The sequence below is a fragment of the Colletotrichum costaricense genome (genome assembly GCF_030867565.1).
Source record: "Colletotrichum costaricense strain IMI 309622 chromosome Unknown Scaffold_20.1, whole genome shotgun sequence".
Lineage (NCBI taxonomy): Eukaryota > Fungi > Ascomycota > Sordariomycetes > Glomerellales > Glomerellaceae > Colletotrichum > Colletotrichum costaricense.
In genome coordinates this window covers 218,756-235,610 of record NW_026848249.1, presented here as the reverse complement: position 1 = coordinate 235,610, position 16,855 = coordinate 218,756, and the positions used below count along the sequence as shown (strand labels likewise).

At 53.5% G+C, this 16,855-nt stretch overlaps 3 protein-coding genes across 3 annotated transcripts; 1 reads left to right on the top strand and 2 right to left on the bottom strand.

Moving 5' to 3' along the window:
* Window positions 1-2,299: 2,299 nt before the first annotated feature.
* On the top strand, window positions 2,300-4,177 carry CCOS01_14238 (major facilitator superfamily transporter; the record flags this gene model as incomplete). Its single annotated transcript, XM_060462382.1, has 2 exons — window positions 2,300-3,844; window positions 3,899-4,177. The coding sequence occupies 2 exons, from the start codon at window positions 2,300-2,302 to the stop codon at window positions 4,175-4,177; spliced, it is 1,824 nt and encodes a 607-aa protein (XP_060306867.1).
* Window positions 4,178-5,477: 1,300 nt separating this feature from the next.
* CCOS01_14237 (uncharacterized protein) lies at window positions 5,478-6,515 on the bottom strand (the record flags this gene model as incomplete). Its single annotated transcript, XM_060462381.1, has 3 exons — window positions 5,478-5,649; window positions 5,726-6,039; window positions 6,201-6,515. The coding sequence occupies 3 exons, from the start codon at window positions 6,513-6,515 to the stop codon at window positions 5,478-5,480; spliced, it is 801 nt and encodes a 266-aa protein (XP_060306866.1).
* A 4,423-nt stretch (window positions 6,516-10,938) lies between these two features.
* CCOS01_14236 (glycosyl hydrolase family 3 N terminal domain-containing protein) lies at window positions 10,939-13,809 on the bottom strand (the record flags this gene model as incomplete). Its single annotated transcript, XM_060462380.1, has 1 exon — window positions 10,939-13,809. The coding sequence occupies one exon, from the start codon at window positions 13,807-13,809 to the stop codon at window positions 10,939-10,941; it is 2,871 nt and encodes a 956-aa protein (XP_060306865.1).
* Between the last annotated feature and the right edge of the window lie 3,046 nt (window positions 13,810-16,855).

Here is a 16,855-nt window from a genome sequence, read left to right as displayed (position 1 = left end):
CCCTCGGCGCTCTCTACTGCATTACGGACATAAGAACTTGACTGGACACATAATGGTCACCTTGACTCAGCTGGAAGAGCATCGCTTGGTGACCGATATTGCTTTGAGTTCCGGGCAGAAAATGCTCAGGATTCTGTACCACAATACTAACTCCAAAGGCACTGTGTGTCGCAGGCTTGAATCTGCTCGGCAGGTCGGTGGAAATCGACTTCAAGCTGTTTCCAGTCGTGATAATGATGTGCGATCCGTGGGGGCCGAGGGTATACCGCGCTCCTGGGAATTTTGTATACATGCCACACCCCCGAGGCCCGGTTCAATGCGGCCCGAGACATGTACGCCTTTGGTTGCAGCCGGACGTGCGGTTTTCATAGTACCCGAATCCGGGGCTGCGGGGCACTCCGGGTGTCAATCTGCCACGTAACTCTCCACAATGTGTCTGAACGAAGAATCTTCCAATGACATGAGAGAAAAGGCAAGACAGACAAGGATCAAGACGAAGGTTTCGCACGAGCTCGGTATTGGGAGCTGTTTGTCGGTGAATGTTACCGAGATATTGAGTCGCGTCTGTCTAAATATATCATGGCATGGACATCCGTGATCCGTTTACGCTAGCGATCATAAAAGGGTTGACATCTTGTCGACTCACAGGGTCGCCCTATTTGCAGTCGCCTCTCTCTCTGTGTTGTTGAGCATTCATAAGACGTTCAAAGAGACATCTTGCAAGACTTGGTCTCAGTCTTAACCATAGTTTCGACACGAGATCAATGAAAGATTCGCTAGCATCGCCCACCAGCTACCAGCATCCGCACATGATTCGAAGCCCTTGACGTAGTTCTTCTTCTTTTGGGATGTCTAGCACAGAATCGTGGACCATCTCTTTGCCAGTTTAGAGAAGCACACGACAGGACCCTGCGTGAGGCTAGCTTCGGAGGATTTCTGATCCAGTGTCAGATGTCTCGCTGCCACGTTAGATGCGGTCTCGGAGAGATTTAGTCTGGTGCCAACATGTGTTGATCACAAGGCAGTCTCTCGTAAACACTGCCGCTACTTTGAAAAGCTGAGTACTATGTTGGTGCGGATTCCCGACGGTGTGTTGAGTCAAATGATTGGATGCAGTCGAAGAGACGAACGGTTGGAGATGCCGAGGAATACACGTGTGGTGGTGTAGACTGTGATAGCAAATGGTAGAAGAGCAGAGGTCAAACGTTAGGGTTCCAGTGGCCGTTTACATTTTGTCTACTGGGTGGGAGGGAAGATCTGGGACGATCAAGGCCAGATGAGAGATCCGAGATCAGATGGCATCAGCCAATGACAAAGTGGTGATTTGGAGGGTGGGCGTCATCTCCTGCGCGTGATGCGAGAAGCAAGTGCAGTGCGAGCCTCGTGCCTGCCCCGATCTCCTGGTGCGTTGATTGGCTGTTAGTGAGATTGGTGTCTGTCAGTGCGGAAAGCTTAACTTCCCGCCTGCCACCTTCATTTTGTCTTGAGCACGAGCCACAGGCAGCCGCGAGCACTGAGCACGGATCACCCCAGGCCCCCAAGCGAAGAGACTACGTACCCAGGAAAATCAGAGGGAAGGATCGAAGGGAGGGAAGGAAAGGGAAAGAAGGGAAAAAAAAAACGAAAAGAAAAGTACTGAAAAATGAGGTCACCCATGTCCGTGCTTCTTTCCAATTGGACCTTCACCCGTCACCTCTCCCCGTCTTCGCTTGCTCTTCTGGGCAGCTCTTACGTCGCATCAGGCCCAGGCCGAGAGCTACCCGCCGATATCCTTCCGCCGACCTGCAGCACCTTCCATGTTCTTCAACCACCCGCTTAATTAATTGCCTTACTTCATTGCGTCGCAACATTATCCGCGCCTCTCTTCCCCTCGCCCATCTTGCGACCTTCGAACTCCTCCTCCGTCTTCTCACCTCCCAGCTCAGGACACTGAGAGACGCACATCTCCACCCTCCCCAGTGTGCCCGAGTCGTCAATTGTCCTGTTGTCCTCCCAAACCACGTCGCCGCTTCGCATTTATAGGCAACTCGAGACCATGCGCTGGAGGTTGCGATTCTGCATTCCATCTCCGTGAGACCCTGGCAGCGGGGTAGCCTCGTCCCAGCAGCTACACCCGAACAAGCAGCTCACCACCGAACCCATCTCCGACCATCATAAACCGATAACCCCCGTAAACCGTGACCGATCTCGACGACCATCTCGACGACGTCACCGCTTGTGCTGCAAGAACCTGTGTAGCTGCATCTGTTCGCCCTCTGGCATCAGGCCCTGCGCCGCCTCGATTGCCCCAGCTGCCAACATGCCTCGCACCACCAACAGCAATAACATTGCTCGCGCAGCTGCTGTGTCCCGGACAGCCTCGTCCGGTTCATTCCACGCAGGCGCTCCCATACCGACTCTTGGAAACATCGAGTCCAGCCGGAGGACCACGATGCGACGCCAGTCTACTCATAGATATCACACCTTTCCGACACCACCTCCCAAGACCCCCCGCGAGCAATCCTCGGCAGAGCTTTTCCCACATTCCGATGAAGATTCCGATGCCTCAGACGACGATCACCAGCAGACTCCTCTGCCTGTCAAACAGCTTGCTTTGCTTGCCTTCCTCTCCTTGAGCGAGCAGACTGCATTAAACTCCATCGGCCCTTACCTGCCTCAGATGGTCGAGTCCTTCGCCGATATCCCCGACTCTCAGACAGGTCTGTATGTCGGTATCCTTGCCTCAGCATTCGCCCTCGCTCAATTATCAACGAACCTACTATGGGGCTACCTATCAGACGTCGTGGGTAGAAAACCGACCATGGTTCTTGGCACCTTCATGTTGGCATGCTGTTTTGTGGGTTTCGGTTTCTGCAGGACCTACTGGCAGATCGTAGTCGTTCATGTGGCCATGGGTATGCTCAATGGTAACGCTGCCGTGGTTCCCACCGTCCTAGGCGAAGTGACGGACCGCTCTAATCAAAGCCGGGCCTTTACATGGCTTCCCGTCATCTACTCCCTAGGCGGCATTACGGGTCCAGCCCTGGGCGGGTTGCTGGTTGGTACCATGGGAAAACGATACCCATATTTGGCGCCCAACTTGCTGAGCGCAGGGTTACTGTTCATCAGCGTGATTGTCGTCGCAATCTGGTTCGAGGAGACACTGGAAACCTTGGAGCCAGACCACGCAGCATGGATTCCTGCCTGGGCGCGCAAAGCTTGGTCCTGGATTTCGCGAGAAGCGCAACCGCGCAGAGGCTCATGGGCCACCCGCTGGCCTCGCCGCGGATCACAAGCCGTGGTCAGCACTGACGACGACGAAGAAGAAGAAGAAGATGATGACGAGGATGAGGCGGGAGAGGATCAAGGGTTGCTGCACCATGCATCTGAGAACGATGCCCAGGCCGACGATGACGCGAAACTCCCGGGCGATCTGGCGACATGGCGTCAACTTTTGAACCGCAATACGGTGCTTGTGCTATTGACGTACCTAGTATTCCAGCTATCCAACATCTCCTACAACAGCTTGTACCCGATTTTCGCCGATGCCAATCCTCCAACTGGGCGCGGTCTTCCGCCAAGCAAGATCGGTATCAGTCTCAGTCTGGCTGGCGTGGCTACTATAGCGTTTCAAGCTTTCCTCTTCCAGCACTTGAAGACGCGGCTGGGAAACCTGGGAACCTATCGCATTGCCTTGCTGGGACTGGCCGTTAGCATGGCCCTGATGCCCTGGATTCCGTACTTGGACGACGAGCCGCTGTTCGGTATCGGCAGCGGTTCTGCCTGGCTGTACGCGGAACTCGGCGTTATCTTAATCATCAAGAATATCTGCGCCGTGGGCGGCCTGTCTAGCGTCATGCTCTTGGTAAGCCATCTTTGGATGACTGAAATCATGAATTTTTGCTAATGCTGGCTGTAGATCACAAACTGTGCACCGAATCATGCTACTTTGGGAACCTTGAACGGCATCGCCCAGACGCTGTCCGCCGCGGGCCGCAGCTTTGGGCCATTCGTCTCCGGCTCCCTTTTCACGCTCTCCACGCGTGTCCATCCCAAGGGTGAGGCCCTAGTCTGGGGCGTATTCGGCGGTATTGCCCTCTTGGGATGGATTGGCTCCCTCGCCATCCGCAACCGCGGCCTCGAGAGTGACGATTGGGTTGGCGAGGAAGATGGCACTGACGGTGAAACTGAGCCATGAGCCATACCACCGAGGTCTTGCGCCAAGAGCAATCAACACATGTTGAACCGCCGGATTTTGTGTTTTTAATACGGTCGGAAAATGTTTCGGATAATCATAGCATTGGGAAAAGGTCGGAAATGCCTGGTCAAAGCGGATATATTTGCATCAATAGAGAGGGGTGAACCAGCTCACCCTCTGAAAGAAGACGAAGAGGCAGACAGCTACACGGTATAGATTCAAGAGGCCAGTGCCGGGCCTAGACTCGTTAATCTCAAGATTTGATTTGGTCTTTGAATACCTCATTCAGCATTGGATTTGAGAATATGGATCATGTGCAGTGATGTGCGATGTAAACAGGCTGTACGAGCATCGCCGTGTTCGCAAGGCGCTGCATGTTCACCTCCGCATCGTGGCGATTGCTGCTTGTGATAGGTCGATTGCAGTGGGTATCTTCATCAGCTCTTAAGCGTCGTGAAAAGAAGGCCATGGACATTGGGAATAGCTTAACTACACCCGAAAAACATGGATGATACTCCGTCGGCGGACCGGCGTAATTTGTGAACCACCCAAAGTTCTCACCACCGCATTCGGCGTATTCTGTTCCACTCCGCTCCGCATGCCCCCGATTCGGGCGCCATGCACGCCGTTGCGCCCTGGATACTTGGACGGCGGTTCCCGATTCTTGCTTGCTAAGCGATTCGATGATTCTAGAATAGTCTACGTCTTGGGCCTGTAGTGATCTAGGCATAATCTTGCGTCGTCAAATAGTTAATGCCCGTTGCGCTTAGCTGGTACCCACGCGTTCATGATGCTTCGTTTTGTGGGAGAGTTTGACGCGTCTTGTAGCGTGCAGTGCTCTGAGCATAGTTGTGAGATTTCATACTCATTCAACCGAGAGCAAAGTTGTGCAGGAATAAATGCTTCTCCTCTCTTGATGCTTCTATATATGGGTAGATGAGATTTATCCGTAGGGCTTGCCAGAAGCCCTCTATGAATGCAACCTGGTGACTTGGACACCTCTTCTAGAAGGAACAAGTACAACAAAAATGCCCAAAAATTGCTACAATATCCGACCATTGTCGTGAGACTGAGTGGTGTATGGCGATGCTTCTTCCCAATGCCCAAAATCCCCATGCCAATGCTATGCCCTGAGAGAGAAGTTTCTCTCCCTCGCTCGCTCATGCTCTAATACCAAGCAACACAAATGGACCCCGTTAGATGCGTGTCGTAAATCTTTCTCCATCCGTCTACTGAATTGTCGCGCTCATGTAGGCCGGCTCATCATGATCGTGAGTCCCCCCCCCCCCCCACTGCCAGACTAAAACCACGTCGGGGGAACGGACCAGTGCCGCAACATCGTGTCGACGGCCTTGTTCCATTCATATTCGAAGCAGGCGCCGAGCTGGGCCGCCTCATCGGTAGAGGGCTCGCGACCTCCCCACATCTCGGGCTTGGTGGCCTCCAGAGCCGCGTATCCGGACACGAGATCACTGCAATCGCAAAGGGAACAAATGTCAGCCCTCATCTCTCATGGTATGGTTCGATCACGGTGATGGTAGTACTCACTCTTCCTGAATCTTGACAAGACACAACCAGGCCAGGTTCCAGCTCTTGTTCGAATTGGGATCGTTGCGCACGCGGACGTGAGCGTCGTAGAGGAGGTCGCTGCAGAGGGGGTAGCTCCGTGTCAGGCCGCGGAGTTCCGTGAGAAACTGATTGCTGTTCACATAGTAGTCCCAGGCGGCGGTCATGGGTCCTTGGAAGGCTAGAGCGTCTTCCTCGTTCTCGCAGGTAGCCGCCACGCGCTCGATACGGCAGAGCTCTGTGAGGGTGTTGACTCTGTGCGTCTCTAGGGACTCGATGAGTTGTTGGATTGAGCGCTATGAATAATTAAAGGTCAGTACGGTGCCCGATGAAGAAGGAGGATCGGGTAAAGCAGTCTCATCTTGGACTTGAGAATTAAGATGGATGAGAAAGCTAGATGTAGTGATGCATGCTTGTTGAACAGGGGGGGTAGTACAAAGAGGAGACCGTGACTAACTTGAACCGCCCTTGGTTTCTTGCTACTCTTGGAGCTACGGTGGTGGCTTGATGACCCTCCCGAACGGCCGGAACGCGACGATGACATGGTTGATGACGGTCTGCGGGAAGGATGAGACTCCTGACTAACTGATGGCGGCGCAAAGGCGACAAGGATATCCTCGACTGTGTACTGCGTATCCGAGTCTATTTGATCTTCAAGCTGGATGATGTTCGTGTGGCTATGGTCAAAAGAAAGTGGCAGGTTCAGATCGGGGGAAGCTAGTGATATATCCTGTTCCTCGACTTCGAGCTTGATGCTCATCACGACAGACATCCACTTCGGGGTAGAATCTGCGAACCGAGTAGATGGGTCGATCGAAGTAATCAGACACCTTCCGACTGGATGTGCCTCGCTGTTGGTAATGACGTCGGCGGAGCTCAGTGACCCAAGATAGCTGTTGAATACTCGAAAGAGATCCGCAGTAGTCGAACCGGAGACGGCGTATCACGAGATGAGTGATGATGTGAGTTTGCGGTGCCTCAAACAGTCGGCAAAGGCCGTCAGAAAAGCTTGGTATGGAGTAACACCGAAGAAAAGTCGCTTCTGTGTCGGGTATCTGAAACGACAGAATGTGTTTGTATGGTCAAGATTCGTTCTTCCAGAGCCAGAAGAAGAAGATTGCAGCCAAATGTGGCAGCATACGATAGTGCATCATATTGATATGGGCTGACCCAGCCACAACATATGTCAGTGCCGGACAACGCACCGGCAATGGTAGTCAATCGTTTGAACTCTAAACGGTGAGGAAGCATCCACCCGGAGGTAGACGTAGTCCGGAGCTGAGGCTGAGGCTGATGAAGGCATCGGAAAGGACGTCAGGGGTTACGGCAACCATATCAAAGGGGCGTCCACCAAGTCGACAGACCGAAGAATGGGTGTGCCATGACCAGGGACAGCGAAACGGGGGATCACTGGGCTCCTGACCAGAATCCTCAACCATTCCCAGAAGACCGGCTATGCTGCAGGTCTGGTTGAAGAACATGCTCGCGACTTCGATCACTCTTTCTCCCAAGACTTGGATGCTTGTGAGGGGACGACATGCAGTGTGATGGGCGAGAGAACGAGGTTGAGGTCAGTGATTGGCCACATCGCATACAGGTGCCGATGAGTAAAACTGCTGACAGAGCAGACGTATTTTTGTCTCGAGCTCCAGAAGAGCTCCCCACCTTAGCGGATGACGATGGGAATCGCGATAGACCGACCCCAGAAGCCGGGACAGCCTAAACATGCATGCTTCCGGGGTGGTTCTGGCTGCGCGAATGTCGTAGCTGCAGCCCTACCAGGCATAGTGTCAATGATCAGAGCCATCTCATAGGGTGTTTGGGCAGCCGGTCAACGGGAACAGAGGGTGGCAGGGTCCCCAGAAGACAACGTCAGATTTTAGTGGAGGACAGATCGTATGGCAGGGACTAATGGTTGCCCACCCCACGCCAGTCCCGGCCCGTGATTGTTCGGGCGTCCCCGGTCTATCGTCAGGTGAAGATTGCATATAGCGGACGTTTCGACTGTGGCGGAGGATGGCGAAACCCAGTACAAGGCATTACTGCTGACCAAGATGGGAGGCTCTGTCTGGCAATCCGACGGAGGTCTGTTAGCTTCTTCGGTGGAGGCTTGATGATTGTCGCCAATGGGCCAATAAGTCTCAGAGGGGTGGTTTGCAGTAGACGTGCAGATACGACTATGAATTGTAAAGCGACAAACGGGCCTGGTGTTCTGCCGCGGTGCCAACGGAATACAGATTGAGGGGGCCGGAATAGCATTGAGGCCGGGCACGGAGAGGACGTATGCAAGGATTTTAGCGGCACGTAGGCGCGAGTCTGCAGAAGTAACCTACAAGAGTGTCAAAAAGGGTCGAGGTAGATATCCGCAAGCGCGAACCAAGCTCTGTCTCAACCTTGCATAGCTCGCGTGATGTTTGAGCATCCCAGACACCAACCACGTTGTAGTAGGTAAGTCGTACTCCGTAGATGCGGGGATGCTTCCATAGGGCTGAGTGTCAACCAGGTAGCTTTACCCACGGGTTGGTTGGTCTGCATTTCAGCTGCCCCGCCGCTCGAACTCTTTTATTCATGTGTCGGAGGGGACTCTGAGCTCCGATCTGGACCCATTGTGAGGAATCTTGAATCCCTGTTGTGAAGGATTCGATCATTAGGATAGAGGTTGTCGTCTGCTTCAGGTTGGGCATCCTGCACGCTTGTTTGGCGTTCCTAGAGGCTGGGAACAGTACTAGGGTGATTCTGGTTCTAGACTTTGAGGCATGGCTAAGCCGGTGCCTCGGCTCCCAAACTTCCCGCTTGCTAGGGTCTTGGGCCAATGATTATGGGCCGAGGGGTTTCTTCTGGAAGTCGACGACGGGCTGCTGAAGTTGAGGCTGGGAGTAGCTGTAAGATCCGGCCCTACCTGAGCAGATCGATCGACATACTGTAGCCGTAAGGAGATCTGTCTGGTCGATCCTGTATCAACAGGATGCTCCAAAGGAAGCAATTTGCCCCATCCGACACAGGATTCCAAGAGCCGAGCGAAAAGCATACAAAGATGTCAGAATAGCCTTGAAAACCCCGTGTTGGGTATTTGGCGAGGCAGACTCGAGGATTCTGTATGCCCCGGAGGAGCACTTGACGATGAGCCAAGCGCCAGAAGAGCGGAGATACCGGAAGCGCCGTCTATGGCCCAGGAAGAAAGGATTATAAGCGCGATGCGAAGCATTTGGTTTGCTGTGTTACGGCTCGAAAGGTCGGACAGGGCCGGGAGACTCGCGGTAGACTGGAAGCAAGCGCGGCGACTAACACAAGTTGGGATGAGAGGACGGGATGAAGCATGGATGGAAGCTGGGAAGAAGAGAACAAGCAGATGGCAGACAGAGAAACGTCACACGCGCACACAGCGATCTGACAGCACAATGCTCTCGACTGCGCCACAGCCTAATGCGAGTGGCCCAGTTTATAAGCTCAAGTGGATACTATCGGCCAATGGAAATCCGAAGAAAGAGGGAAGCAAGGGCCGTGATTCGCTGCGGATGTGGCTTGCCCCGTCGCTCCTCCCTAAGCCATCCGGCTCCTGATAATCCGACGAGACGGCAGAAGGAGACAAGGAGGAAGCTCCGTAGCTCTCATTCTTTCTTTCCCAATGGGGAATCATTTCTCATGGAGGGAGCCGACCTACCTAAAGTTACCTTTCAGGCATGTGCCTCGAGTTATGGCTCCTTCTTGAGCAGCTTCCACAGCTTCCAGGGTGTCTTGAATGCAAGATTGGAAGCAGTGCCTTGCATCCGCTCTTACATCCCTCCACTTGACAAGCACTTGCCATCGTGAACTCCGCCGGAGCCGGGGCGGAGGCGAAAGTCCTGTCGCCTGGTGCGCTCAAGTGCCTTGTATGGCATTCCAAATCTCCCCTCCGGTCTCCATCTCCATCTCCACCTTCACATCATCTCAACTTCAACACCCCCACGCCGGACGTAACCGGACCTCAGATTCTGTTGTGTCGGTAGTGGATTCTACCATGAATTAGACTCGCTGCCATGGCGAAATGGTCTCTGTTCGGGGCGCTTCGTCATAGCCAGTGATTCACGTCGGGACGTCACATTCTCACGACAACCGATGATATGTCAGCCGTCAACATACTGCACTCTGCTCTGTAAGCCAGAAAGAAATTATAGAATCGTTCAAGTTGACCACACGTGACGTAGGTAAGTTAGAAAATACTTGACGGCGTTTGGAACAAGCCTGCAACCCCCACTCCTCGCGCAGACAGCTCGTTGGGTTGGTGAGATTTATGAGGTTGGGCTTACCCATCGCAGAGCCGATCACGTGTTTCTCACTACCTACTTCCAATTGTTTCTCTGCTGCTGACTGCATCGGGTAACAGCAATCCACTGTGTCGCACACCTTTGATCAAAAAGAGAATGATCGAGGTCCCCGAGCCCAGCGGCCTCCGCTTATCTCACGGAGTGGAGCTCTTTCCCACGGCCACATTGCCAGTAAACCTGCTGACCACACTCCGTGAACTCCGCGAAGTTTCAATATGCCTTCAATGACTTCATAGCAAGCCGACAACATCTAGTACGTTCATTACTGCGTCGTATTGGCAGACATCTGCCTGGAACAAGTCTATCCAAACACACGTCGCTGTTGCCTGGATGACGAGACCTAAATGATCATCAGGTCAAACGTCATGCGGCATTCGGCACATGGTTGCTTGGAAGCCTGGTACCTCAAGAAACTTCTTCTTCCAGTACCTAGTCAAACACCTCTACCTTGGAATACAGTCTCAAGACCGGTCCGATTCCAGCTTGAATGCCTACATCAACTCGCCACCATGCAACTCCATCACTATCTCCGGATGTGCCGTGCTTTGCGCCTTCCTCGCCTTGCAACTTGAGTCGTGGATCAGTGTGAATGATTCTGGCCATGATTCCTCTCAGATAGACTGACGCTCCCAGCACTTTCGCCACACCCGAGTACGAGTAAAACATATTCAAGTCAACCAGGGCTTGAATTAAACGTCACAGTATTCAAGTAGCTCTATTCACATTCTACAGACGTAGATCAGCCACCTTCACGAGACCCTATGTAGTCTCATCATGTACAACAATACTGAATCAGAAACGAAACTCCCATATGTGTTTTCCCACAATCTTCAATTCATAAACATACATGGCTTCAAAACAGTGGAAACCAAAGAAATATTCAACAACTGTTTACCAACTGCCCATTTGCGTCAGATGCCTCGAGCTCTCGCCAACAAGGAACGAATACTCTCCAAACGTAATCATCGCCCAGTTCTGTTGCCGTACGTCCCAGTAACTGAGGTCGCGGCGTGTCACATTGAACGTGACGGTCTTCTTCTCGCCCTTCTCCAAGTTGAACTTGTCAAATCCGCGAAGGACCTTGACGGGGAAGTCCACGCCGTGCACATTCTTCGGGTACGACATGTACAACTGGGGGACGACCTTGCCTGCTACAGCGCCGGTGTTGGTGACGTCCGCCTGGATGGTGACATATGTCTCCCACAGATCGGGGTTACCGCCCTCTTCACCGCCGGCTTGGGATGGAGGTTGCTTCACCTCGTATCCGTCTGGATAAGGGTACGGTTCTGAAGAAATATCGTCAACTGTGTCCAAGTATGGGTACACATATTTCTCGAGCTTGCGGAACCCCTCCGGAAACAAAGCCACCTTCTTGTCAGGGATCTTGTCGCTGAATTTTGGTGGCTCCGCCCCGGGCGCTGGACGAGGTGGAGGAAGTGCGCTCTTTTCCTTGACGCCCTTGACGGTGACATTGGAAAACTCGAAGCTTGTGTATGAAAGGCCGAATCCAAATTCAAAACGAGGTTCAATGTTGTTCTTGTCAAAGTGTCGGTAGTCGATGTAGAGTCCTTCAGAGAAGTCTTGCTGGGGCACCACGCCGTTGGGTAGGTACAAGATCTGTCCGCCAGGTCCAAAGTCCTTCAGAGACTTGGGGATCGTGTACGGCAGCTTGCCACTGGGGTTGACATCGCCAAAGATCACGCCCGCTAGCGCGTTTCCACTCTCCTCTCCTGGAAGGTTGGCGTAGAGGACGGCCTTGACACCGGGATGGTCGATCCAGCGTTCCATTTCGACGGGTCCTACCGAATGAATGACAACGATGGTATCACCACCTGCTGAATTACCTTCACCCTTGCCGCAATTGTCGGCAACCAGGAGGATCAGATCGTCTCCTCCTTTTTGCAACTTGAGATCGTTTCGATCACCGCCAATGCCTCCCCATGCCAGGAAGCCTTCTCCCGAGTCCGCGTTCGCAAATACGATGCAGACATCCTGGTTGTGCAGGACAGAGGGGTCCTTTTGGAATGGGGGCGAGTTTGTGAGATACTCGGACAGCTCAACTTTCTCAGACTTGAAACCCTTCTTCAAGGCTTCGACAGGAGTAACGAGGTACGGGAATTCCACAGCACCACTGCCCCAGCCCGAGCCCAGCGTCCCTTGGTTGCAGCCGCGATCAGCGCAGTAATTCGGGCCGTTGCCTGGACCAGCGTCCTCGCCATAGATGCCAATCTTCAATTTGCCCTCGTGGCGCTTGCGCTTCGCGTCGATGAAGCCGTCTCTGCTGATTGGCAAGACGTCCTTATTCTTTAGCAGCACTGTGCCCTCGGCAGCAACGCGGCGGGCAATGTCAGAATGGTTGCCTTGCACATGAACATACTTGTTGACCTCGACCTCAGGTTGGGGTGTCTTGCTACCGGGAGCGAGGGTACCCATCTTGTCGTTGGTCCACGAGGAGAAATTGGGGAGCTCATCTGGGTAAAGCTTCTTATCGTCCTGACCCAGCTTATACCAGGAAGCAACGATACGAACGGCCATATCATCCAATCGTTCGACGGGAACGGATCCGTTGAGGACGGCTCGAGTAAGTTCGGGGCCCCAGAGAGATTTTCCATTCTGCCAAAATAGACCATCGCCAGGCATTGTCATATCCAAGCCTGCGAGAGCGCTGCCGACACCTGAACGTTGTGCAAGCCAGTCGCTCATTACGAAGCCTTGGAAGCCCATCTCGTCCTTTAGAATACCGTTGAGAAGCTTGGAGTTGTCGCAAGCGTACGAGTTGTTGACCTGGTTGTAAGAGCACATGACACTGGCAACACCAGCCTTGACGGCATCGAGGAATGGCCACGCGTACAGCTCGTGCATGGCCCGGTCGTCGATGTTGCTAGAGATGGCGTTGGGCAATCCCCACTCCCAACTTTGTCGGAAATGTTCCTGCTCGTTGGCAACAAAATGCTTGATGGTAGCCATGACGCCCTCCTCCTGAATGCCCTTGATCGTCTCAGCGGCAGCGATACCCGACAGGTAGGGGTCGGCGCCAAAGCCCTCCCAGTTGCGGCCGCCGGCAGGCAGTCGACCGAGGGGTCCAACGCAGGGTCCGAGGAGCACGTTGATTCCCTTGCCTCGGGCTTCTTGACCATGGGCCTTGCCTCGCTGGTACATCAATTCTTTGTTCCAAGTAGCGCCAACAGTGACGCCGGCAGGGAATGCTGTCGCATTGTCGGCAAACCGGATACCAAGGGGACCATCTTGTAGTTGGAGCTGCGGGAAGCCAACGTGGACGGCAGGGCCAGTCGTGCCAACCGCGAGACCCATCATCCAGCCAGTTCCTGTTGTAATGTTGACCTTTTCAGGCAACGTCATCTTGGCGACCATCTCTCCGGCTTTCTGATAGCTCTCTGCCCAATTCTTGGATATGCCACCCTTTGGAGTCGGGTACCATGGTGGCGATAGACCGGTGGGGGGCGCGCCCTTGAACTTCTTGTACATGACGGCTCCTCCGGCGCTGATGAATACCCACATGATGAAGACGACAGCGGTGATGAGCAGGCATAGCTTCGAGCGACCCTGAAATAGTCTTCTGAAAGCTGCAATGCAGCCCCGCGGCCTGGCGGAAAGGAAGGCGGGCTTGGGGAATCTTGACTCCTGCTTCTGTTCATTTCGCTCGAGGTAATCCGTGGCGTCGATGTCGGAGCCGTCGTCGGATTCTCCATCGTAGGAGCGGCGGGACTTGTCGCCCAAGAGTCCCTCTTTGCTTGGGTCCATAGCGGACAGATTGAATATATGTTGTACTATCCGTGGCCGTGACTCTAGATCCGCTTAGGGGAAGTCGAATGCTTCTGGTTTTTGTTCAATGATGTACAATTTAGGCTGGATCTGCGTCTGACGAGCGCACCAGTCCTGTTCAGAGACGAATTGTGGTAGCACGGTTCGACTGGCGTACCATTGCTCGACACGCCCTCGGGGATGGTATTGTAACGAAGCAGTTTCGGTACGTGTCGGAGACGATTGGTGGTATCTGCGAGACGGTGCTAGCAACTCGAATTCGGTCAATCGAGATGGAGTCTGGGAGTATGTGAAGAGCGTAGGCGACCTCGGAAGTTGACGTGATGTCAGTGTCGGGTCAGGACAATCAGACAAATACTTGCGAAGACGAGAAGAGAAGGGTTGGAACTTGGAAAGAGTGACAAAACAATTGAAGGGACCGGGACGAGGGACGGGGTATCAGGTCTGTTCCCCTAGGTTTCGACTCGCAGCAGTGCGGCTTTGTTCTTTTGGCGTGCTGGCGGCGTGTTGGCGTGCTTAACCTTTCGTAAACCACGCTGCTGAGTGCAGAGGGATCAGGCCGTGCCCGCCTGGATTTGGGAGCTTCCGGTTGAAACAGTGGGGGAATCTGGGTCTAGGTACGTACTGGATACCCCACGCTTGGACCGCTGCCCCTGTCTTAGTGACGTCCCTTGGGCCTTCCAGTCCTCGATTGCAGCGCCATTAGGCCAGTGGAACCGTGTTCTTCTTGGGCTGCCCCGCTGATTGGCGCGGGGCCTCGGCAGCACGGGCCTACGATACCTTGCCCCTGGAAGAGCCAGAACCCGGCAGAAGCATGCCAAATTCCCTCCAAATTCCCATCTATTTCCAGGAGTGTTAGGCACTCCGTACTCCGTACTTTTAGGTTGTTTGTAACTTTGCTGAGGTTCTTGGACAATGTGCCTCATCTTAGGTAAGCATACCCGAATCTAAGGAAAGGTAAGCACCGGAGATCTCCCGCTTGGATGCGATGGATTCCATCCCGTCTCGCACCTCATCTCAGTCTCAAGATGCGATACCGAATGACCCACCGACGAAGGTAAGGACACTGACGAAAGCTGGCAGACCATATCAGGTGCTCGAGGCCACATTTCGTCTTCTGTTCAACCCGACGTCACATTTTACTCTTAATATGAAGCAGGGAGCCATCTGCCGCCAGCCTTTTCTCCAGCATCAATAACGTCCGTCCATGAGCTGAGACTGTGAAAAAAGCAAGCTTCCTTATCCCCAATTTCGCACAAACTTGCCTGCCTCCTCGACCTCGATCCATCCAGCTTCGGGAAAGAGAAACACGATGTCTCAGCTAGATTTTGACGACGCTCAGAAGCATTCAAAGGCCAGCAGCTGGGATGTGCGGGGCCGATGTGAGAAGCAAAACTAAACTACAGCGGGGAGGCAGTTTAGTGATCCAAACGTCACGGGTGGAAATGTTCCAGGCCCTCGAGAATTTGACTACTACGTAAGGTGCTGCTCACTTCGTCTGATGAGTGTTCTGGTACACTTATGCTTCTATGCTGATGCTACACATCAGACTGGCCGGGTTGCTGATCATCGCAGGATATGTCCTTAGGAAAACACCGCCAGGCCGTAATTCTCCAAGGTTGTGAAGAAGACGAAATGCCGATGTTGAAGCCCTCTGGATGCATCGTTGGACCAATTTTTCCACAAAATCAGTTCAGCATTTAGACACGGCTCACATCGGAAGAGGAAGCCAATCTGCAAGTCGGCCGATGGGCCAAGATCAGCCTGACGACCTCGAGGGTCTCTCATGATTTGGTCGACCCATGTGTGACGTCGAACTCGCCTTGGCCAGTTCTTACGATACGGATGGGAATAGTTCTGAGAGCGATGAGACTAGACCAAGGCCAAAAACAGCCGACAGTGCAGCCTCAGCTCGCAAACGGCTGTAGCCGAGACTCTGCTGGTCATGGCTGCCACATGTGAAGAGGTTTCTTGGGTCGCCATGTACGCCATGTACGCCACACATTATTCTCCACATAGCTTGTCGTCAGGAAGGCATCAGTCTCTGCATGGAGTATCTACAAGGCAGAGCATAACGGTGTTGCGGACTAGAAGAGCCCTTTCAAGATAAGACAAAGCGGGCTAGACGCCTGCATCAGTGGGAGAATGAGAAGCAACGCTGCCTTCGGTCCTCCTTGAACCCACGCTGACCAGAGGCTCTTGCGCACGAAACAGGGTCGCACTCGCAAGACGAAATTTGTTGATATCTTGAAACGAGATGGAAGGACAGTGACCACTTAGCCGAATCTTTGGCCGACGCTGAGGCGGGACGCAACCGCGGGGTGGGCCGCGCTTCTTCAACGGGATTTCGACGCCGGCACCGGAGCAACCGCAGCGGAGGGATCCAACATGTTGAGAGAATTCTTCAAAAACTTGAAGGCGAAGAGATAAACGATTTTCCGCTGGACCCTTGGTTCCCATTTTCCGTGCTGAGCAACGAGAGTTGCGTAGTTGGATTGGTAATTCGGGCATCAAGAGCCTTTCGCAGCGGAGCGAAAAAGATGAGGTACGGAGCCCCGCGGTACGTACTCGTTTATCGCTACGGAGATTGGGGGCGAGGGTGGAGATGAGTAAGCGGGTGCAACCAATAAGATATCTCCGATAGGGGGCGAGATACAAAGTTGAATTTTTTTTTTTTCACATGGGCCAAGGATGCGATTCTGCTGGTGGATTATGAGAAACAAAGAGGGAAAAATCGCGCCCGGACTTGCAGTGCCCAATCTAAAAAAAAATCTGTGTTGCGACGGAGGGACACTTGTTGCTGACGACCTACACCACACAAACTCGCCGTCCCACGAGAGAGAGGACAGACGAGAGCATCCTTTTTCTTTCCCGCGAAACTCTTTTCCGGTTTTTCCTCCTTCAGAATTGCAGAAGCGAGGTCCCTTTGTTCGCGCGCGCTCTCTCTCCCTCTCTCGCCCTCCGACCCCTCTCTCCGAGTGCTGGTTGTCGCTTCCATGCCTCACCCTGTAACCCCGCCCTTATC